This window comes from Mesoplodon mirus, assembly GCF_964341445.2.
Source record: "Mesoplodon mirus genome assembly, chromosome: 10".
NCBI classification, from domain to species: Eukaryota; Metazoa; Chordata; class Mammalia; order Artiodactyla; family Ziphiidae; genus Mesoplodon; species Mesoplodon mirus.
In genome coordinates, this window is record NC_138986.1 from 38,460,570 (window position 1) to 38,486,821 (window position 26,252).

General features: G+C 34.2%; 1 protein-coding gene across 1 annotated transcript in view; it reads left to right on the forward strand.

Annotated features, from left to right (window-relative positions):
• The window catches only part of TRDN (triadin), a gene marked incomplete at both ends in the record, with an annotated part of 300,072 nt that overhangs the window by 219,726 nt on the left and 54,094 nt on the right, over nt 1-26,252 (forward strand). The window contains 3 exon segments of the mRNA XM_082633775.1: nt 9,616-9,666; nt 14,983-15,033; nt 25,561-25,599. Coding sequence (XP_082489901.1) covers nt 9,616-9,666; nt 14,983-15,033; nt 25,561-25,599 — 141 coding nt within the window.

Sequence of the window (26,252 nt, forward strand, 5' to 3'; positions counted from 1 at the left end):
TTCTTATTGCATAAGGTAGTTTGTCAGTCCTTCTTCTATGAGCTCAGAGCCCTGTGTATGTGTCTCTATCATTGTATTTAATCTGTCTAGGTGGATGCCTTCCAGCATAGACTGAACTCCATGAAACCATCTTTTCTTCTTTTTCTCAGCTCTGAACCCAAAAGAGACATTGAATAAATATTTATTGAATGAATCAAGTTTACCTTTTCAAAATACCAAAAAATGTATTCTTCTTCTAACATTTTGTTCCCAAGTGAAGAAACTTAAATAGACCTGGGGTTCTTGTTCTGCAGGGGGATCACTTTGTCACACTGCTAAGCACTGTAAGAAGGACAGTTTCTAGTTTGTTAAAATGGCATTAGCTTTTGCTTTTACTCTAACCAAAGCCTTTTTGAGAGTCTCAGACCTCAACTTTCTTTTATATGCACATATCCATCACAAAGTTTAAAGTGCTGTTAAAGATTTCTAAAAAATTTCATTGAAGTCTAATATATTATTAAATCAAATTAAACAGTGTATATAAAAGAATTATATACCATGACCAATTAGGATTCATTCTAGGTAAGAAAAACTGGTTTTTTTATTTGAAAATAAATTGATGTAATTCATTACATCAACCAGATAAACAAGAAACAAAATCATCTCAATAGATACAGAAAATCATTTGACAAAATCCAACATCCATGTATGATACAAACTCTCAGCAAACTAGGAACAGAGAGAAACTTCCTCAACTTGATAAAGAACATCTGCAATAAAACCTACTGCTAACATCATACTTAATGATGAGGCACTAGAAGATTTCCCACTAAGATAAAAAACAAGGCAAAGATGTCCCCTCTCAGCACACTTATTTTGTACTGGAAGTACTAGTTAATGAAATAAGACAAGAAAAGGAAAGAAAAGACATACCAGTTGGGAAGTAAGAAATAAAACTGTCTTGAATGATATGATCATCTATTTAGAAAATTCTAAAGAATCAATAAAAATCTCATAGAACTAATCAGTGATTATAGCAAGGTTGCAGGACACAAGGTTAATCTACAAAAGTCAATTGTTCTCCTATGTACCAGCAATCAAAAATTGGAATGAACAAAATAAAAAATGCAAGACCATTTCCATTAGTGCCAAAAAAAGGAAAGACTTAGATATAAATCTAAGAATAATCTATTCTATGTTCATGGATAGGCAGACTCAAAATTGTAAAGATGTAAGTTCTTTACAAAGTTATCTATAGATTCAATGCAATCATGATAAAAATTCCAATGGATATTGACAAACAAATATTGTGAATATCAACAAACTGATCTTAAAGTTTATATGGAAAAATAAAAGGCCCAGAATAGCCAAGACAACATTAAAGGAGAAGAACAAAGTCTGAGGACTGACACTCAAGACTTATTATAAAGCTACATTCGTCATCACACTGTGATGTTGGTGAAAGAATCAACAAATAGATCAATGGAACAAAATGAAGAGCCCAGAAATAGACCCACAAAAATACAGTCAACTGGGCTTCCCTGGTGGTGCAGTGGTTGAGAATCCACCTGCCGATGCAGGGGACATGGGTTCGTGCCCCGGTCTGGGAAGATCCCACATGCCGCAGAGCAGCTAGGCCCGTAAGCCATGGCCACTGAGCCTGTGCGTCCGGAGCCTGTGCTCCGCAACGGGAGAGGCCACAACAGTGATAGGCCTGCGTACCGCAAAAAAAACCAAACAAACAAAAAATACAGTCGACTGATCTTTGACAAAGGAGCAAAAGCAATTCAATGGAGAAAGGATAGTCTTCTCAGCAAGTGGTACTAGGACACTCACAAGCAAAAAGAAAAAAAAAAGAATCTGGATGTGATTCCTACATCCTTTTCAAAATATTAATTCAAAGTGGATCATAGACCTAAATGTAAAACATAAAACTATAAAACTCCTAGAAGAAAACATAAGAGAAAATCTAGTTTATCTTTGTTTTGCAGATTACTCTTTAGATACAACACCAAAGACACAACCCTTAAGTGAAAAGTTGATATGTTGGGCTCTTTTAAAATTAAAAACTTCTGCAAAAGATACTGTCAAGAATATTTAAAGACAAAACACAGAATAAAAGAAAATATTTGTAAAATACATATCTGATAAAGGACTGTTATCCAAAATACACAGAGAACTCTTAAAACTCAACAATAGGAAAATGAACAAATCATTTTAAAAATTGGCAAAATGTCTGAACAGATACCTCACCAAAGAAGATATACAGATGGGAAATAAGCATATGAAAAAATGCTCAACATCATACATCATTAGGAAATTGCAAATTAAAACAATGAGACACCACTACACACCTATTAGAATGGCTAAAATCCAAAACACTGAAACATCAAATGTTGGGGAGGACGTGGAGCAACAAGAACTCTCATGCTTTGCTGGAGGGAATGCAAAATGGTACAGCCACTTTGGAAGATTATTTGGTGGTTTCTTACAAAACTAAAGGTACTCTTATCATACGATTCTGCAGTCATGCTCTTTGGTATTTACCCAAATGAGTTGAAAACTAATGTACACAAATATTCTTTATTCATGGTTGCTTTAATCATGGTTGCTAAACTTGGAACCAACAAATATTTCTTCAATAGGTGAATGGATAAATAAATTCTGGTATGTCCATACAAAAGAATTTTCTCCAGTGTTAAAAAGGCATGAGCTATCAAGCCATGAAAAGATATTGAGGAACATTAAATTCTATTTCTAAGTGAAAGAAGCCAATCTGAAAAGTTTACATATTATGTAACCCAACTACATGACTCTCGGGAAAAGGAAAAACTATGGAGATAGTAAAAAGTTCAGTGGTAGCCAGGAGTTTGGGGGGAGGGAGGAATGAATAAGTAGTGCACAGGGAATTCTTAGGGCAGTGAAGCTATTTTATATCCTACTATAATGGTATACATATGTCATTATATATTTGTCAAAATCCACAGAATGAACAAAACTAAGAATGAACCCTAATGTAAACTGTGGATTTTGGTTGATAATGATGTACCAATATTGGTTCATCAACTGTAACAGACATACAACATTAATTAGGGATTTGATGTGGAGAAGGTGGGGTATATTAGGGGAGGACATATGTGGGAACCCTCTGAACTTTCCATTCAATTTACTATAAACCTTAATCTACTCTAAAAATTATTATAGTTCATTAATTTTAAAAACTGGCATGGAAATCTTAAAGAATTAATCCACTAAGTGAATTTCAAAATACTATGATATTCCATACTATGAATAACAGAAGGATTTATTTTAAAATCCTATTTATTTTTTTATTTTATTAATAATTTTAAGTTAATATTCTTATATTCAATTAGGTTTGTTTTCTATATACATCCTCTCATAAAATGTTTCATGTTTGAACACAGGCTATAATGATAAATCTCTCAGATTGCACATAAATGTGTTTGTAGAAAAAGATCTCTAACTGAGAAAAGAATTTCAAAAGACAATATAGAATATATACAATATTATGATTGTCATAGAAAATAGAAGAATATGTTACATTTAAAATGAAGAGATGATTTGGGATTTTTACAAAAATTAATTGAAAATTAAGTATATAAATATAGGTGTGTGAGATTATTAAACACTGGAAATTCACCATCCAAAATTTCTTAGGTAAAGAAAGCAAAATGCTATGTGAAGTTAGGTTGAAATATATATCATTTTTGGTTTTTATCCATGAAAATTGTCAAATACCAGCGATTTCATTTTACTTTGATACCTTAGCCAGGTTGGGACTGCAAAATTGGGAAATAACTAACCATGAAAGGCAATTATATGATTATTAGGCCTTTGTGTAAAAATTTAATAGTTAAGTTTTCTGATAAAATGTGATCAGCACAAATTTGGAAAATTTATTAATTTATTCAATGAATAGTTATTGACTTCCTAGTATTTGCCAGATGACATGGTCCCTGCTTCTGGAAAAGAATTTGGAAAACTATGGCAGACTGGCAGTTATGAAGAACATTGCTGTGAGGTGGTGATGCAAATATGCTCACTCTTCACTTCTAGAAGTCATCTGTGGTGCTATCGACTTTATAATCCATTGTACTCCCAGCACTTACTGTAGTAGTTTAGCTCTAACTTTAATTTTGTTGGTCCAGGTTCAAATTTCCCACTGCTATTTAGTAGTCATGACATTAGGCAAGTTATTTACCTCTCTTAGATCCTATTATCATATCTGTAAAATCTAGGTAATGTCTTCCTCCCGGAATGGGTGAGGAGTTAGAGATTTGTCTCAATCAGCTCTGGCTGCTATAACAAAATATTATAGACTAGGTGGTTTAAATAACAGAAATGGATTTCTCACATTTCTGGAGGCTTAGGATGTCCAAGATCAGGTGCCAGCCAATTTGGTTCCTGGTGAGGGGACTCTTCCTGGTTTGCAAACAGATGTCTTCTTACTATGTCCTGCTATGGTGCAGAGAGTGAGGGAGAGAGAGAGAGAGCATCTTTCTCATGTCTCTTCTTATAAGGGCACTAATCCCATTCATGAAGCTCCACCCTCATGACATAATCACCTCCTAAAGGCCCCACCTCCAAATACCATCACATTGGGTATTAGTCTTTAACATATGAATATCAGGGTGAAACAAACATCCCATTCATAGCGAGATTTTATGTAAAAGTGTCTAACCATACAAAACAACACTTCATCATTATATGTGAATACAGGAATGACCACGACCTAGCTTTGCCTGCCCTCAAGGAAATTACAGTCTTGTTAAAAAGATTTTTTTCTTGAAGAAAACATGGGAACTTTGACATCTTAAGTTGAACATGATTACATGAGAAAAATTCATAGCTAATAAAGTTTTCTTTAAAAACAAATTCTTTAGGGCTTAGAAAGCAAATTATATGCCTAGGGTGTCCTAGTTTATTTCAGCTCCCAAATATAAAAAGGAGTGCTTATTTTATTTTTTAAATAATTGCATATTGCTGATCTTTCTAAAAGAGCCGATTACAGATAAAGTAAAATGTACCCCACTGAGGTACAGTCCAGAATTCTGAAGAGTATTCTCTTCTTGCAGCCAAGCTACACAGCGTAAAAGCATCATAATTATAAAGTTTTATCAGAATTCAGTCAAAGGAAAAGAGTATTTAGATGATTTCAGGAAGTACCTCAGCTAAGGTAATTTGAAGACCTATATTTCTATAGGAAAGAGTTTGTCAAAAGGGCTAGAATACTTAGTCCATTGGACAAGACTTCCATCTCCGTGGTGATTGCAAGATACACATTAGACAAGTTCTATATCTGTTAGTTGTTTTGAATTCCTATGCCATGCTCCATGTCACAGTTTTAACATGCTAACACAGCCCAGCTTGCCTAGAACAACACAGTGCTTGAGTAATTGAAGGAAGCTTCTCAGAAATGCATATACAAAGTGTTATATAGTATTATATAATTGGTGCTTTCAGAACTCCCCAACTCTCCACATTCTGTATTGATTATTAGCTTAACTTTCAGAGAACATTCTGAATTCCCTTATTTACAGTTTCTTGAGAAATACCTTACCATAGTCTTCAAGTACTAACAACACTGTTAAGATGTCATTCAAAGAAATTTTATATTATACTCTTTAATTAGAATGTCCTGTTAGAGATAGAGGATAAGACAGGTTGCAAAATAATATTCTTTTTTTTAATTAAAAAAAAGACTAAGAAATGCAATGAAGTTCCAAGTTTTTTTTAAAAGACACCAACATATAAATATAATGGAATTGAAGATGTTTTAAATTGATAATTTTTAAACAGATTTTTAGAGAAAAATATTTTAAAATGTTAAAAATATGTGTGCCAAGTTATTTAGTCTATAGACCAGGAAATGATTAAATGCATCACTAAGGCAAAAAGGAAGTTAAAAATGGCATCCCGACCAAGTCATACTTAATTACAAAGTTAATGGACAATGTCCTGAATAAAATTAAACCCTGACAACATCTTTTCAGGAGCATTCAAAGTTAGTATTGCATAAAACATCAAAATATTTTATTTTTTCTCTTGGTGATTATAAACATAGAATGCTAAACCATTTAGACTACTTGAAAATTCTTTTCTCTATTTATTTATGAAACATATTTTGGAGTTTGAAAAAGTTACAAAAATGCTATAAAATACCTTTTCTAAAATATCCCTGATTGTCAAAATTATGTCCAAATGAACATAAAACAATGACAGATGCATGTAGGTCATTCACATATTAAATATTTAAAAATCATGCAACTAATCACAATTGAACCACTCTAGGAACAAGGTAGTATCACTTTAGGATGCAACAGAGATGTTATAAACAATTTTGACATTTTTGGTGCTGTGTGATGTACATTAATAGTCATGATCTGAGGAATTATCTGTCATTGAACTTACGGATAGAGCTCTCCATAGGGTTCTTTAAAACTATTCTTTCCATCAGAAGAAAAATCCAAAAAAAATTGATACTTTGATCTTATTCATTATGCTCATGAAACAATATCTCAAATCAGCAGGCAAATTATATATCTTCAAAAAGAAGAAAGAAACACAGTTTTTGAAGTGATACTTTTGAACACTTCAGTAGAGCTAGCTGGGAAAGAAAGGTTAAGAATTTTGAGTTTGATTCTTCACACAGCCAGGAAATCTGGGCTGCCTGATGATTCTGTTAGGATCTTTTACACCTTCCAATTTCAGTATCATTTTTCACAATCTAGCTACACTTGACATTGACATCAAGCCAAAACACTTCAACAGAAATATTTTTTTAATATCCTAATGTCACTAATAATAAATTGATATTGAATTTGATCATTCAGAGCAATGAGGAATAACTAATAGCTAGATCAAAGATATTATTAATCAGGGCTTCCCTGGTGGTGCAGTGGTTGAGAGTCTGCCTGCCGATGCAGGGCACGCAGGTTCGTGCCCCAGTCCGGGAAGATCCCACATGCCGCGGAGCAGCTGGGCCCGTGAGCCATGGCCGCTGAACCTGTGCGTCCGGAGCCTGCGCTCCACAACGGGAGAGGCCACAACAGTGAGAGGCCCGCGTACCGAAAAAAAAAAAAAAATCATTAATCAATACCCTTTCCTTTAAACACATTGTTTTTGGGGTTCAAAATATTTATGTGCTGAGGAGGAACTCCAGTGCTGATTTCTTTTGTTACAAGATTGTCCATTATTTCAGTTTGTTGTTTTGTCTGTTTCATAGGCCTTTTACAAAAATCTTGTAGAAGGAAACACTATTATTATTATTATTATTATTTTTTGAGGTATGCGGGTCTCTCACTGTTGTGGCCTCTTCCGTTGTGGAGCACAGGCTCCGGACACGCAGGCTCAGCGGCCATGGCTCACGGGTCCAGCCACTCCACGGTATGGGAGATCTTCCCGGACCGGGGCATGAACCCGTGTCCTTTGCATCGGCAGGCGGACTCTCAACCACTGCGCCACCAGGGAAGCCCGGAAACACTATTATTATATATACATTTTATCTCTTAGAGGATAATGTTAGAAGAAAAAGTAAATGCTATTTTCTATTTCTTTTTATTGGTTAGATATTTAGGTTCCTAACTTTAAAAAAAACCTTGGATTTATTGAAATTGAATATTTTTCACTTTAAATGAATAGTTTTTATCTAGTAAATTATTTAAAATTTAGCTTACTATTTATAGCTCTTTTGATCACACTTTGTGTGTGGTATTCATTTTTAAACATTTGGCAATAGCAAAATTGACAAAATTTATATTACCAATATATGAATATATATCAATATAGGCAAATTATATGAGATTGGATTTAAAACATGCAGGTAAAAAGTAACACAGGACATCAGTTTTTCTTTTAATTTCATATGTTGTTAAGAAAACAATTTTTAACTTTCTGGTTTATTTTGCCCTTGTATACTTAGTTTATTCACTATATCAAGTTTATCTACGTGAACAAAGCAAATAAGATTTGTTTGGGGCATTTAAAAAAATCATGTTACTGGTTGTATTGATAGCTTACATTTGTAAATGAAACTTCAAGCTGATTTGCTTCTGCAACACTTGCATGTAGTATGTACTTCACTTGTATTTCCAACTGTTTGCAAGATATTTCCTTTTTGGGTATCTTGTTGACACATGAAGCACAATATATTCAAAACAAAGATAATGTCTTCCTCCAAAGAACTCTGTTACCTATATTTCATATGTCAACTGATGGTAGATTATCCTTCTGTGAACCAAGTAAGAACTCCAGGAGTTCTTTTTTTGTATGATCCTCAGCTTTTAAAAAAACCTGACTTACATCCTGCACCCTGATATACTGTTAAATTGTTATTTCCTGACCAGTGAAATTCTAGTCAGCTGAGGAACCTAAACCCAAATGCAGTAAAAACCTTCCCCAGTTTTAAAAGTAGAATTAATCATTTCTCTGTTATCTATATAGCTCTACTGGAGAACTTATATTGTGCATGGTACAATATTTTGTTGTTTATTCGCTGTTTCATGTACTGTTTCTGCTTACAGACCACTTCAGAACTTAGTGATATAAAACAACAGCTGATTTTACTTTGCTCATGATTTAGAGGATCAGGAGTTCAGGAGGGATAAACTGAGCAGTTTTTCACTTGGATATCTCATGTGATTATAATCAGATGTAGGCTTGGGCTGTAGACATCTAAAGTAACTGACTTCTGGATGTCCAAGATGGCTCACTTAGATGGCTTGCAGTTGATGCTAGCTGTCGGCTGGGAGCTCAGCTGCGGGTGCTGACTGGATTGCCTATATGTGGTCTTGCCACCATGGCAGTGTCAGTTGGAGTACTTACATGGCAGCCAGCTTCCCCCAGAGCTAGAGAAGCAGATAGAAACTACATGTTTTTTCCTGATTTAGCCTAGGAAGTCATGCAGCAACACTTCTACTGTATTCTTTTGGTTACAAGTGACTCACACACCCAAACTGACAGACTGTCCAGCCCATGCCTCCCCATTCTCTCTTCTGTCCTAAAATGTCTTTTCAGCTTCATTTCTGTTGGTCTAATTCCTTTCCAGCTTTCAAATTCTTCTTCAGTACCACCTGCCAAAGCCTTTCCTGATTCCATCATTGAGCTACCAGAGCCAATACCTTTGTGTTTGAGTTCAGAGAGACATTAGTTCAAATCCCAGATTTCCCGTTTAAGGGCTACATGACCTTGGGAAAGTTATTTAATCCCTTTATGTGAAAAGTAGCAATAATAACAAGACCTACCAACCTTACAGGGTTATTGTGAATGTTGAATGACTAAACAGTAGAGAACATTCCCTGTGACACGTAGTAAGTAGACAATGTTAGCTATAACTCTTATCATGCCTTCTTTTTCCAAAGCCCATAGTATTTTATTTGTACATTCTTGTATCTACCATAGTCTGCCCCTTGTAATAACTTCAGGACTTATTTTCTGTCTTCCGTATATTTAGTTCAATATGTTACAAGCAATTTATCCCAGTAGACACCTGTATCTTGAATACCAAAGCAGAGCCCCTCTGGTTCTTTAAGCCTCAGTAAACATAACACATAAAGAACTTGCCATTTTTTCTCCATTATTCCTTGTAACCTTTCCTCCCTATGATTCTTCTTGCAGAAATTAGAAAAGAAAAATCCGGAAAGACATCTTCAGTTCTGAAGGATAAAGGTAATAGAGTCAAGTTAACATAACACAAGAAATTTATTAGCAAAAATATCTGAATGCATCCACAGTACATTAGTCATCCTCTTTGCAGGTTTGTGGGTCAGAATTGCACAGGACACTCTCATATATTTGAAAACTTTTATTTATTTACCTGTCTGTTAAATACTTTCCTTCAGTTCACTGTGACTTAAAGTGCTCTCATTATAATTTCTGAAAGAAAAAAACAGAAAAATGATTTTTTACAAAGAATGGAAGGGCTAAAAAAGATTAGAAGGAAAATAAAGAGTATAGGAAGGGTTTGCTTCCATGCCCTCTGGTTCTCTCCTTTCTGTCCTTCATTAACTATATATTTAGTGCATAATCTTTCCAAACACTTGGTAATCATTGGCAAAACAAAGATGGCAAAGCTAGGAATAGAGAGGAAGACTTGAGAATTGGAGTTCTGAATTCTGCTGTCTTCAAAGACTCCTAGTCATACTCTGTCTGCTTTAGTCTTATCAGGTTCCTTATTGCTATGAAAGAGCATGACATTCTTATTTAAATACCATTCAAATCCCAGGCCTCTTTCTAAGAATAATGTCCACATAAAGCCATCTCCATCGACTTCCTAATCAAATCTGGGGAATCAGAGGAGACTTTCCTGAAGAGTTATATTAAATTCAAGTATGATGCATGAGGAGTTAGCCAGACAAAGGTGTGAGGATTGTTTGGGAGAAGTACAGAAGCAGGGCATCTGCTCTTTGCCAGACACATTGCAATCTACTTTATATATTTTGTTTCTGCAAGTTGGTGCTTGATATCACCATTTCAGTAAAGGAGGATCTGAGGTACATGCAATTTAAATTACTCAGTGTCACACTATGGGTAAGAGGCAAAGGCAAGAATCAAAGTCAAGCCTGTTGGATTTTAACACCCATTTATTTCATTTTAACACAGATACTGTTTGCTCCTTAAAATAGGGCCCTTGTATTTGTATTCTTCAAAGCACCTTTGCTTTGAGTGCAGAACTCATTACGTAAGTTAGAAAATCTATTTGACATAGACACACTGGATATGCGATGTGGAAAAATAGTCTTTGTCCTTTGACTATTGGGGTGACTTTCCTTAATTCCCACAGAGGAGCTCAGTCCATTTTTCACCAGTGATTACTTGTTCTTTGAGAAAGACTCCTTCTCACCTCCATTCTCATTTTATCTGACAATTAACAAAAACATTGTCCTTGTCTGTGTGAGAACTAAAACTATGATTGAAACACACTACCAGGAAAATCCATATATACATGCAAAATCTAAACCTTCCCTCCTTCCAATGCAGTATGAAATATACTTATTTTGGTGAGCACTTATTTCACAGGAATACTTGGACCATATATTATTGTCCACTATGAAAACAACTCAACAGAAATTTGGGTCTTACCTCTAAAATGACCTTTCAGGAAATGATGATTATCAAAAATTTAAACTACTACTTAAAGACTTCACTTGTGCTGAAGCCTAAACTCATTGGAAATGGTACTTGTAAACATCTGTCTCAGAAAACATTATCTGGGAGAATTTATTTATTTATTTATTTATTTATTGATACATGGGCTTAGTAGTTGTGGCTCACAGGCTCTAGAGCACAGGCTCAGTAATTGTGGAGCACAGGCTTAGTTGCTCTGTGGCATGTGGGAACTTCCCAGATCAGGGATCAAACCCATGTCCCCTGCACTGGCAGACAGATTCTTAACCACTGCACCATTAGGGAAGTCCCTATGTGGGAGAATTTATATCCACACTGACCACTTTACTAAGTTGGCTCCTGTAATTTCTATTATTGTTGATGTTGTTGTTGTTAATGTACAATTGCAGACAGTTTCCTAGGGAACACTTTTTCCTCAATGTTAAATTCTCTACTATTTGCAAGATGTCTCCACGGTCACTAGAAAATCATGTATATAAAGGTCTACTACATAATCATTATTGATTTGGAACTATTTAAAATGAACCTCTTTTTTTATTCAAGCTGTGTTAATGCCCTCAAATATCTTTGTTATATACAAGTTGGGTACAATTTTAGAAGAATTATATTGTCACCTTTCCTTTATTTTCTGAATATAATTTTCATTATATACAAAAATCAAAGAAAAAATTGTAGTATTACCTATAAAATTTCAGTGACTTTAACCTCTGCAGTGTTATTGTTTCTGCAGAGGATTATTGAAGCTTGCTGCTGAACTGTGGCGGAATCACAATGCAGCAATTCCACTTGCTACATAGCCTCTTATTTCACTGGAGCAGCTTAAAGATTGCCTACCTTTGCTGGTCTCTTATAGACTCCACCTGCATGTATATATTAGAACCCATACTGAAGCAGTGCTACATTTCAAAAATCAGAATTATTACACGGAAATCCTTTGGGGCTATATTTACTGGGGATGTGATAACCATGAGTAAATTAGACATTTAAAGAAACATCATTAGGCTTGTGTCTTTATTTAAGGAGGTATAGAGAGGGCTAGGGATGATTATTCCAAAGAAAAAGAGTAAGAGAAAGACACATCTTGTTGCCTTTTGCTGCTGGTTCAACTACTGACTTTCCTTGGCTAGTGGACTCATGTAAGCCCTCTATACACACTCAAGAGGGCAGAGCCCTGCTTATGCAGCCTTGACCATCCAGAAACCATACAACCCTATTAGTTAGCCCTATTATTGGTTATATTCCTTCTGGCATCCACCACTATCCTCTCGCTACTTGCTTCTTATTAGTCTGACTTATCTGAGGTTGCAAGATTCACCCATGGTCCAAGAAACTGCAAACCAAATCATAACCAGGCAACAAGAGGTTAATTAATTACCTTCTATTGAGAATGCAATAGTAGCATCCTTAGGTTCCTCTGGCATTGGCGTAATATGATGGACATTAGAATTATTGACTAGCTTTGTGACTCAGGCTTGCATATGTTTGGACTAATGCCAGAGAATTCAGAGCAGAGCTTATCTTCTTTCATATTCTGATGCTCAGGACCATGCACCTGCTGATTCCCCCAACTTCTCTTTGTCTTCACCATACTTTTTCTTGGCCATTCCCACTCATCAAACAGAAGCTAGAGCTAAGAATAGGGTAAGTTAGCTGATGACTTTAAAACTGACCCCCAATGATTTATTCATCACGAACACTCACCCTAGTTCATTATTGCCTTTGTGTCTGGGAGTGGTGTAAAACCTGAAATGATCTTCCTATTTCTTTGTAAACATTTTCTCCATCACAACCTCCTACCAGATTATTTTGAGAGTTCCAAGAAATATCCCAGCACCTTTAAACATATTCTAGATCCTGATAATCAAGATTCATAAGCCTTCCTGTAGGCTCTTGGTCAAATACAAAGAAACTACCATATTTGTAAAAACAACACACACAAAAAATGTGCTCTCCAGTGCTTTGCTCCTGACAAACAAGATAGATGCATTGAAAAATGCCTTAATAGCTGACCTAAATCAACGATGTTTCAATCCTTGCTAATACAGAAGTGCAGAATTCCCATATAATACTGTCTCCACATTTTTGGTAATATTTGGTATCCCTGGGTAGTTAGGGATGCTCAGACCAGTCTGTGGACTTCTTAAATCCAGTCAAAAGGACACTGAGAAGAAATGAGATGCAGGAAGGTTGGTGCAGGAGATGACCCAGCCTGGGAGCAAAGGTATCTTCCTACTAGCAAACTAGGAAATAAAAATTATTTCTATTTTCTGAGGACTTTCTTCAAATTTAAGGTGATGGGTTTATGACCTTCAAATACCCTATAAAAGTATATTTGTTTTTCCACCCCTTCCTTCTTTCTCCACCAAAATCGAAGCATTCTACAAGCCCTCTCTTTAGGCCTTGTTCTTTATAACTACTTTAATCTCACACAGTCATGTAAAGACACCCATTTAAATCAACATGCTGAATCTTGAAATGTGAAGTTCCAGGCATTGTGCTTTCCCACCCCACCAGGAATCTGTCCCCACCACCACTTCTCATTTCACGATACATTAATTCTTTTGGTTTAGCCAAATGCAAAGCAGTAAATTACCCCCATCAGCCTAAAAAAAAAAAAAAAAAGTTAATGAAGCTTCTCCGTGTGTCTATTCAATTCATAGTTCTTGATTTCATCTTCACATGCTGAAATACACAGAAAAAAATGATCTTATTTATTCTTAACACAATAAATAGCAACACGGACACTCTTTGCCACCAAAGCCACTTTTAAAAAGTCTACAAGCCTATGGATACTTAAGGCTCTAGTTTATCTATCAAGAAAATCTTGCTCTGAGGGACACAGCATTTTCAGTGGAACACCAGAATATATTCTTGACACAATCCAAATCCACCTGAGCTCAGTGGATTCTAAGTGATTGCCTGGAGTGGCATGTCCATTCACAAGCACCACCACCGTATTTTTTGCCTTCCACCCCAAACCTCAGATGAGAATAGAAAAAAGAGCTGGAAGGATAGATTTCTTTCTTTGCTTCCTTTCTCACTGCATTATTAATCATTTTTGTCAGTAAAATAGATACTGAGATTTAATGTTGCAGAAAAAGCAGAAAACTGGTTTTAGCTTTTATTTTTAATAGATTAAAATATATATTATATTTCATCATATATTTTTATCAAATTTATCATAAATATGATAAATTTATCATATTTCTCATGTCTTTCAGACCCATATATATGTCTGGAAGGCATGATATGATTAGAGTCATTTTGTATTTGAACCTGGTAGGATAAATGAAGTTTTACTTGATTTGCTTTAACTAAGGACCACATGTTTAAGACATTGGGAGTTCACAGATGAAACTGTCTCAAAATTTATTTTAATCTTATTCTTGAAATTTGTTTGACTTGAGTCTGATGACTAAAACACCACATTTACATGATATATGCAGAGTTTTCCATTTGATTGTTTATTTTTTTGAAAAAACATAGCCTGAAAGAAATAAACTAAGTTAGTGCTGATTATAACAGTTTTGGAAGATTTCTAGATGCTGAAGTCATGTGTTTTTTAAAATTACAGATAAAGCAAGTTCCTATTCATCCAAATACACATCCCCTTAAATGAACAAATAGATTGTACCTCACTCAACAATTTACATTTATTTTAAATAGAAATGATTAGAGAACAGCTTGTTGTACTCTATACTGTTGTTTCTTTGTCTATGATTAAAATTATTTTTGAAAGAAAATATCATATCATTTCCATCCAGGTTCACCTTACCGATAGCTCATTGACTCCATTGTATGTGTCTTCTTACATCTTTTGATCTTGGTTTCAAATAAATGTTCAATGTTTCTTTCCAGAGCCTATTAAGGGAAAAGAAGTGAAGGTTCCAGCTTCTGTAAAGGAAAAAGGTATTACTCTATAACGAAATGTGAAAACACATTGATCTGCCTAGTGTATATTCAGTTATTTGAAATAAAGTAGTATATCATTATTTTTCATATTCTCAAAACTCTAATTTTTATATGGCCTCCTCTGTTTTTGAGCAAAGGAAAAATTCTAAATTGTACTATGAAACAACAAAGGAATGAGTGGCTGTGTCAGAAATACTAAGAAAGCTTTGAAAAATACATATGCTATTCTGATTCTGTGAGTCTGTAGTGGAAAATCTACATTTTAAAAATATCCCAGGGTAAATCCTATTAGGAATAGCCATGGGAAACCAAAGATTTAAGATACAAAAAAATACTTAAAATTTCTTAGTGATAGCTTGCCATTCTGTAAGTTCAGATACAGTAAAATCCTAACAAATTTTATAACTAGGAGTAACTTAGCGAGAAACTATAGTCCAAAACCATCATCTTGTAGGTAAATAAAACTGAAATAGTCAAGAAACTTTTCAGTTATTGTAATTTGCCCCAGAGGCAGCCTGAGATCGCTGATCTCCAAATCAAGCACTGTGATCTTGCTAAGGCATCTTATTTCACCTCTGGCCTTCCTACTATACTAGGCTCAGAGGAATGTGGATTCTGATATGCCATGCATCAAGTTATGTTCCCTAAAACATAAGTAAATATGTTAAGTCCAATGTAATACATTTAGTTTCTAATTATCCCAAGACATTCTATGGGTGTGGTGTCATTCTCCGAACTGTCTAATATTTCTTGTTGTCAAAATGAACATAATAGTGAACCAGTAAAACCATGATGTATACCTGCTATGTTGAATGTTCAAATAGAACCTGTTTCTACATTTACCCAAAAGAGAAGATCTACGTGAACTATTGACAAATATACAGGGACTTAGTGGTAAAAATTCCAATTTACTGTAATTTTTTATTAAAAAGAAAAAATACTTTTGGGTTTAAAAATAAGCATGCGCTGGAGTTGGAGGAGATGTGGGAGAGTAGTAGGAGGGGAAAGCTGACAGGAGACTCAGTGAGAGCAATGAAGGACACAAGGAGAAGCTCCATTAGTCAGAGTAGCAATGTATAAAAAAATACCCTAAAGTCATATTTTTCTAACCATGCAATTAAATTTAAATTAAACAAAATTGTTATTTAGTGAAACATGAGAGCATAGCATGATTTTTTTCTCAGCCATGTATGTACTTAATTTTTTTAAAAAAGTATTTCAAGCAACATGGACTCCAAACCTATTAAGGCATTTATGTTTCACTTCAGAAAAATATCATCATATCCCAAACTTTATTTTTATTGTCACCTAGGTAGTAGTTATTTTGGTGCTATATACAATTTTATGTTTTTCAGGCATAATATGTAAATTAGGATATTTTGCTTGCAAGAGAATTTTTACGTTATGTTAAATGTTCAACAGGCAGCAAAATGTTGTTACATCGTATTATTTGAAGAATGAATTAATTGTGAAGACTAATGACATTCCTTTGGATGAAGCTAAACTGATTTATTTCTTTAAAAGAACTGTAGATTTCTTCAACATGATCTGACTGTTGATTGCAAGGGAGATTTATATAAATATCTAAATTGAAAAGATTTGATGCCATCAAGTAATTCATTCAATGATGTTACAATTCTTTTGCCAAACTAAGATAGAAATATCAAAAATGAGGGACAGACAGGAATATTATAAATTTCCACATTTTTCTTAGGAAGTGCAGTGCAAAATTTTCCCCAGTAGAAATGTGTGTGGAATGTATATATGAATGAAAAACAATTTAGGTTTCCACTAAAAACACGTGATGCTAATTTGAGTCTTTGAACACTGGAAATATCTACTTAAGAGTTTCCTCTCTCTACTTTCATCCTTCCAGGTATTGTTTTTTTACCATCCCATTCCACATGGTCAGTGTAGCACCAGCCAGTGTGTGGCCACAGATAATGGTGATGGGGAAGGCAGCATTTGGAAAAGATGCATTTTTTAAAGTTATATTCTCATTTCATTAATATTGAATTTTCTACTTTACTCTATGTTTCAAATAACCACTTGAGTATATTTAATGTGTTTTTTCTTTTACCATTTAAAGCAACAATGATCTCTCTTAGTAATGTGCCAGAATATTATTGGTGCTTTGCAATTTTATGAATTGAATTTCATCATTTGTTTTCCACCGAACAACCAAAATTCAGGCCTGTGGTGCTGAATGTGAATGACAGTCCTAGGACATTTTGACAGAAAGTGTAACATGACATGCAGACTTTCACTTTCACCTCTGAGAGGTGGTGTCACATTAGGCTTTCTTTCCTTAAAGGGGGTCACTGTCATCTCACATATATCAGGACAGCTACAATTCAAAAAATTCTTACTAAAAAAGAAATTAATTTTAAAAGAAGTCTTGTTAGATTAAAAGTTTAGCATATCTTCTTTTAGTAAACAGAGGGAGTCTTAAAAGTCTTTATTTAATATCCAGTCAAAGAGCATCAAACAGAGCGATAACATCATGCACATTTAAATGATAAAATTCACAAATACATAGAAATTAAACAACATATTCTTGAAAATCCAATAGGTCAAAGAAGAAATTAAAAGGAAATTAGAAAATATCTTTAGACAAATGAAAATGAAAACACAACATACCAAAACTTACCGACTGCAGCAAAAGCAGTTCTAAGAGAGAAGTTCATAGCAATAAATATCTACATTAAAAAAGAAGATGAAAGATTTCAAATAAACAACCTAACTTCATACTCCAAGGAACTAGAGGAAAAAGAACAAACTAAGCCCAAAGTTAGCAGAAGGAAGGAAATAATAAAGATTAGTGCAGACTTAAACAAAACAGAGAATAGAAAAATCAACAAAACCGAGTTGACTTTTGAAAAAATAGACAAAAATGACAAAACTTTGGTTAGATTAAAAAAAAAAGAGTGAAGAGCCAAATAAATAAAATCAGATTTGAAAGAGGAGACATTATAACTGGTGCTACAGAAATAAAAAATGGATCATAAAAGACTACTACAAATGTTTATATGCCAACAAATTGGACAACCTAGAAAATCAGAATAAATATCTAGAACATATGATAGCCAAGACTGAATCATGAAGAAACAGGAAAATTGAACAGACTAATAACAAGTAAGAACATAATTGAAAGCCTCCTAACAAAGAAAGTCCAGGACCAGAAGGCTTCATGGTGAATTCTACCAAATATTTGAAGAAGAATTATTGACAGTTCTTTTCCTGAAGAATTGTCTAGATAAAAATTATACCAGTAATAGTAGCACTTTTACTCTAGTAAAAGTAAAAAAGTAGCAACTGACAGTCTAACACTTTTCCGGTTGTGCCCATCAGGCCAAAATGCCAAGTTGATGGAATGAATGGAAAGGGGATACATTTTGGAAAGAAAAGTAGTTGAGACTGCCAGAATTTTCTCTTAATAATTGGCTTTCCAAATTTAATGTATCTAAGTACTGTGAATTTTATTTCTTTCATTCAAAAAGTTAATGTACAGCAGTAATATATGTGCAACTATATGTATGTAAAATATATGGACAATTATAATTGTAAAGCCCCAATATTCCTTCCTTGGTATTCTCTCCATTTAAGCCCTCAAGAGGATGACTCACTTTCACTCTGCATGTTCATTTTTCTTGTCACTCCAAGCCACATTATGCAAATATTCTAATGTGCTTCTCTCCTTCAGGGGAAATTTTTTAAAATGTCATAGTATTTTATTTATTAAATAAATAATTAATTAGTTGAAATAAATTTAAATAAAATTGTTATTTTATTTTGTATTTTTCTTGTTCCCTTTTTAAAAAGATTTAAATGTTTAAATCTTTAAATTTAAATTTAAAAAGTTTTTCATATAAGGTCATCTATTATTTTTATATATTTAACCAGTTGTAGGATGAGCCATACCTATGACCTCTGACCTTTTATTCACGTAATTGATTATTCTCACTTCAAGTTTAAGAAAATGAATTCTGGTGCTCAGAAACATAAGTAAGAAAAGGTGACTCTCTCTTGATAAGGGAAAAAAACAGACTGTCTGCTTATTTACCTTGGCAAGTGATTTTTGCACAACTTTTTGAACCACTTGAAGGCTGTAAAGTCAACTGGTTCATTACCTGAAATATATCCAACCAGCTCTCCTGCCATCTTCAAATAACATCACAGGACCTTGTTCTGACTGACTGTTCTCTGTGTGACCTACAGTATGTTCAGCCTCCTCCAATTATTTCTTACTTCTTTCAGTGCAGGCTCTTCATGTTGGGAAGCTTCAGGGAAGGATAGAATCATGAGGCACACATAGCAAGGCATAAAAGAAAGATTAGGTAAAGACAGAGTGACACTATCAGGAATGTGGGACATTGTATTTAGCATATACAAAAGACAAAGGATCACGAAAATGAAATGATGACAGAATGAGGCACGGAAAATGTATGCATTTATTCTGTGCTGCAAAGAGAGAATGCCCTCTGGCTCATTTTGTGTTTTTCCTGTCCACTCAGCAAACTTTCTTTGTGAGCATCAAAGTCCCATGGGAATCTTGCCAAGGAAGGGTTGCAGAATCAGGACTTAGTCATAAAGCATTGAGTCATGCATTAAGTGTTTGTATTGCGAACTAGAGCTATTTTAACACTATACCTATAGAAGCTTATAAAGCATAATTGCTTTTCTTGTTGACCTAAAGGGAATGAGAGGTGAGAGAGAGACAGACAGACACAGACATAAACACAGAGAGAGAACGGGTGTGAAATTACCAGATGATTATCTGAGGATAATGTACACCAATGTTGTGTATCTGGTGGGTCCATTCTAAATGACTTTTCCACCCAGGTAAGGTTTTAATTAATGGGACAAAGATTCCACTTTACATTTTGGTCTAAACCATCTAAAACTGAAGCTTATAAATTTGATTTTCTTGGCATTTTGAAACCACATCTTAAATTGTTTTGTGTCAATAACAATTTTTGAGTGTTAGTATAATATTCTGGGGATATCTTAGTCACTGAGGCTCCAAAGATGAACAAGACAAAATCCCTGTCCTCAAAGATCTCACAGTACTTGGGAAAGAAAGCTGGGAATGAGTAAAAGTGAAGTGGCCTCCAGTGGTGACTTAGACAAAGCAAACCAAAGTTGTCATCCAATCAGTGGATATCTATGATATAGGTATTAGTACATGAGTGCTCAGGAAATATTTGTTCAGTTATTCAATCTAATCTCAGCCATAGATACATCAGCTAAGTATCATTTCTCCCATTTCAGAAGGTGAGAAAATTAAAATTTAGAGTGTTTTAGATGCCTCACATTAGACCATTTGGTTTTAAAATAGGGAAATAAATTTTAAACTGAGGGGTTTTTTTGTTCATTTGGTTTGTGTCTGTCTGCTTTTCTCCAGCTGCAGTGCAAAAAATGATCTCTTGCTTTGGATGAAGTTGGGCAATTACTTGAGAGCATCATCACCTTGCCCCTTTATTATGCATGAAAGGATTCCTCAGTTTACAACCAAAGATAACACTGATTTAGAAACTCAAGCAGGAAAAATAGGAGCATAGAGAATGCATGAGGTTTCATAAACATATGAACATGGTTCAATCAGAGGAAGGAAAATATTTAACAGTCCATGGAGTATTGAAGGAAAGAAATGTAGGCAGAGATAAGATGAAAAGTTGTGGGCTAGAGGCTGTCAGGTGTTGGTTCTCTGTGTAACTTCACCCAAACTCAGGACAGTTTTGTCTTTTGGAAATCTGTGAACTGAAGACATTTCAAATCAAACTGAAAGATAATCAGAGCTTGTCTTTCTCACAGTTGTGTTTACCAGGGTCACAAAATAATGTGTCCACAACAGATGAAATCAAATGCTACCTATTAAAACAGACCTCTTATTTGCAAAACACTTTCTCTTAAGACATAATTAGGAAGAAACATGTGTTCCCTGACGGTTCTTCCAAATCCCAAATTATGTAGCGAGCTGATTGGAGTGACAGTAGTGCTCCACCCCATCCAATAAAGCCTCATGCAGAAAACAAAATGTGAAAGGGTGTGTGTGTGTGTGTGTGTGTGTGTGTGTGAGTTTTGCAAACCACTTCTTGTTAAATAATACAATGAGGACACAGTAAAGTGTAAATGTATATATGTATGTAATTATAATAGTAGTGGATTTTCATCAAAAAATGCAAATGATTACTCAAATGGTATAAAAATCATGGGTTTACAATAAATTTATGAATGTTACTTCATTTAATACAACTTTAATTGCTTTATTTAAATATATTTATATTTAAATATATTTTAGTGAACATCTTGGTAGAAAAACATAAGAAAAATCATTTCAAATATCAGTAAAGAGACTTACACTGTTGCCTTTGTGTCTGATGCTAAGTGCTTCACACATAGTGTTCAATTTCATTTTCACAGCAATCCTTTTTTTTATTAATGTGAAAATTGAAGCACTGGAAGTGAATTGCCCGGGTCACACAGCCACCTGAGGTTGATTTGGGAGTCACGCCTGGCAATATGACCTGCCTCCTTTACCAGCAGGCTTTCCAGATTCCCTCAGACCAGAACTCACATACAATTGCCTAGGGAAAACAGTGCTGATGTTCCTTTGTATATTTTATATAAATAGGTTTGGTGACCTGCTTTTTAATGTAAAATCTTCCCACACCACTAAATATTGAATACTACTCCAGCAGTGAGTGAGATAACTATCAATTTTCTATCCATGTTCAGTATATTTACCTAGTTTAACCAGCTTAATTTAGGAAACTGTTTATAAGATTCATGATTTAATGACTGGCTGGAAAAAAATAGAAACCTCAGTGGCTTTATCGTTCATGCTAATTACAATCTTAATGACTCTGTTAGTAATTTGTACCTATAAGATGTAGCACGTGACTTACTATGTAGTTTTTATGCATGAAATATTTAAAAACTTTCATTCTGTATCAACAGTAGTTATAGCAGTGTGTGTACAAGTGTTTAAGGCTTTGGAGTTGGAATAAATCAATATTCAAAGACCAGTTTTTCCACTTACTAGGGAGTACATACTTAGACAAGTATTAAGCCTCAGTATTATTATCTGTAAAGTGGGTGTAATAATAGTATTTAGTTCATAGAAGTGATAAATGAGGATTATGTAATTGTTCATTCGTGTAACAAATTTTGTGCAACAGATATTTATTGATCCCTAGTCTGTGCAGAGCACTGATCTAGACACTATCATACAGCAGAGAAAATGAAAATTCACCCCAGAACTCATGAAATTTGTATTCTACTGGGGTTAGAGAGCTAATAACAATGAATATTTAATATTATATAAATAAACTATAGATAATGCATATAATACACTTACTTAATGTCATATATAAAATACAAAACATCATTAGTTGCAAAACCAAGAATTATTATTATTATATTTTATGACACATATAAGGCTTCTATATGCTGAAGAAGCAATTTGATAATGATAACAAAAAAGATTGGGAAAAGAAAAATCAGTGGCATTCAGCTTCTAACTTGCAAAGTATTTAAAGTGGAGATATTCTTAAAAGAATGCACATTCTTGGGATTTATATATTGCATAGATTTCTTACTTTTCAATTTATAAAGACAGAGCAGAGACTCCTAAACAAAGTTGATCCCCACTGCTGCCGTTCTCTAATTCAAGCACATGCATGTTGAAGTTTTGGTTGGCCTGCTTTACTTGAGAACACAGTGTTGGTGACACTGAAAAATCATTAATGAAGCTCTCCTCCCCAGACCCACCAGCAATTAACATTTCATAAGTGAAATCAACTCCCTGGAAAAGTCAGTGCTGCATATGAAATGGCAGGCTGTCTGCTTCAAACACTCAGCTTGGGGATTGCTTGATTCTATGTTTCTGCAGTGCTTGTGAGTCGAGCCCAGAAAGAAGGGCTCAAGTGAAAAATGTTTATGGAAACCAGATATTTTATTATACAATAATAATCAATGGTTAAAAATATTTAGCAGTATAAACGGGGTGAAAATAAAAGTTCCCATTCTCATTTCCCGGCTTCCAGATCTCAGTCTTCAGCATCAAATACTGCCCTTAGTTTCCTGAAACTTCTCAGTGAAGACTTTTGACTAAACAAAAAAAAAGTATATATATATATAGACATATATACTGTTGTTGTTATTTGAGTATACACACATATATACATGAAATATGTCTATATATATATATTTTGTCATTTTTATAGGACTAAGAACAGGCATCCATATGTGACTCAAAAATTAAAGACGCACTTCAGTAGAAATGCTGTCTACAAAATGAGGGCACCATGTTCTTAGTGACCAAGTAGGCTAATAAAAGAGATGTCCACCTTAGAAATCCTCACCTGTCAATTCCTGCTTTGCATATTCAACGGTAAAGTTCCCGTTCTGTAAGAACAAAAGAAAATTACCTTGAGAGATCATGTAATTTAAGTTCATGAGCATAATTTTAAAATAAGTAAGCTTTTTCTACACATCACTCTGAATTCTTACATCAGTTTTACAACATTATTTTCTTCATTGCAGCAATGACAAAATTGAGACTTGAGGATTTAAGTAATGCCCAAGGTCACAAAACTAAGTAAATGAGCTTGCTTTAAAAAGCCAGATTATAGATCCAAGAGCCTCCTTTCAACGCTTCCCAAGAATTCATAATTTGTGTGGTTATCATGTTAGTGTTGTTTACATAACACCAAAAGTCAGTAGTTCTCACATCGTGAGAGGGTCCACAGCCACATTCATGTTGAATGATAATAAGAATGGTTATAAAATTTCATGAACAATGTAGAAGTTGGTTCTGATTGTATTGTGCTCATAGCTGATAAAAGTATTCCCCACACCTTTTATTTTTTACAGAAGGTCTTTTGACAAACATTAAGTCTAAAATGATTCCACTTCAAGATTACATGGCAATGTGATTGACAGGGGAGAGAACCAGGTGTAGAGTGAGAAGCAAAACTCTTTTAAATAAACAGCTGTACATGATGAGCAAAATGCCTATGGATCCTGTCCTAGGACATTGAATGTTTATCTCTAACTCTAGAAGCATGGATCAGTTTTTCCAGGACTACAGATACACAGGAGGGAGCATTTCATATTTCTCTGTATTTTTTGCTCTATATTTCATTGTCTATATTTGTTTTGTTCAGTCATTCATTCAACAATATTTATTGATCATACACCACATGTTAGATATTTGACCAAATGCTGATATTTGAGTAATAAACAAGGCACAACTCTTGCCCTATGGAACTTAAAATCGAAAGAGGGGATACAGACAATAAACAAAAATTAATTAAAGATCGTATAAAAAATTTTATACCACATTAAGGCACATAGAAAATATTAAAATAATATATGTCCTATCTGGTGAATGTGTCAATTAAAAAGAGAGAAATATGTGCCAGGGAGTGTGGAAGTGCAATAATAGCACTGATACCACTTTTTACAGGATATGCATTCAAGTGGTACAGGAAGTACGGTGTGAATGGCTATGGAATTCTCTATTACATAAAATTCTGCAGTTAAGCAAATGAGCTTTATAAAAACTTGTAACTCTAGGAAATAGACTCCATTAGGCTAAGACCCAAATAAAGCTGGTTAGCACTACCCCTGACACAAAGTCTGTACTCAGTAATATCCTAACCACAGCTCAGTTTTTCTGCTGTTTGAAGGGAGGAAAAATTGTAATGTATCAGAGCCCTTCTATTAATCAAAACAAGACTTTATGCCGAGAGAGTATAATTATGAGGCCAAGGCAAAATTGTTTAAATAAGAGAAAGGACTGGGGAGCGTGAAAATATCAGTTATTGAAGTTGTTGGGGTAGTGTCATGAGTATTACTTAGGTAGCTCAAAAAACTATGTATTTATCCTATACTGATATTAAGTTAGAATGCAGAGTTTCTAGACAAAAGCCATTGTCCTAGGAAATAAGAAAGCACAATACTTTATTTTAATGTGTTTATACTATTATACTGAAGTTAATCCAATTTATTTTATAAAATTAATAACAAATACTACTAAAAACAATAATTATACCAGTTTGAAATGATTAAATTAACCACCAGGTGGAGCTCCATGAATTCAACGTATGGAGTCAGAAGTAGAAAATCGCTTAAATTGGTCAAATTAGGAAAAATTACAACACATTTTTTTTCTGAGCCGTTTTGGCTAATTTCCTTATTTGCAATGCTTAGAGAATTTATGAATTATAAGAGATGGGCTCTTATGAAAGACAAAATGCCAAATTGCTTGATTAGTATAATATTTTTTAGCAAACTGGAATTTAAACCAATGTCCTTTGCTTAAGTTACTTTATAGTTTACTATAAATACATATTCCATTGTATACTGATAAAAGTATGTAACTATAATTGAAACTTATGACAAATGAGAAAAATCTATTAAACCTGCCTATTATTCTATTTAGTACAGATTTTTAAAAAATGCTTATTTTTTCCAATTTGTTTGTTTGTGTGTGTATATGTGTTTGTCTCACCCCAGAACCTGAAATTAAAAAAGATGAAAAGATGTCCAAAGCAGGTAAGGATACTTTGTAAGATTTACATATAAGTATATATTCTGTTTATAATGAAAAAGGCCGGCATTACAATCAGGGTGTGTAAGGCCTTGAAATGCTGAAAACATTGAAAAAATACTCGTGTACCCCAAATATTTTAATTGTAATAAGCCATACACAAAAGTATGCTAAAATTAATATAGCTTCTGTTTTCTGTTAGCAAATTTCAGATACGTTTGTCAAAGCATTGGAACTGTTAACATATGCTGCTCCTTATTTATCTACCGGGCAATTGAACATTGTTTACAAAGTGCTAAGGGGACAATTTCAGTTTCAGAGAATTTAGCCAGATTGTGACAAATGCCTAAATCTTATTCTTATAATTGGTTGAACCTTATGGAATCACCTGTACTCGAACATGTTTTACCTCGAAAACAGTAGTTTCATACAGTTCAACATAACAGATTCAACTATTTTCTTTCCCTCTAATTAAATATCCAAATACTCTTTGGAGGAGTAATCCATTGCCTTACTGACCATTAATTTGAAAATTGGAATACTTTTACAAGAGACTTCCTGCAAACAGGTTCTGCAAGAAAGGAAGACAAGAGATTAGCTGGTCACTTTTAAGACAGGTGTTAAAAGTTAGAAGAAGAGGGCTTCCCTGGTGGCGCAG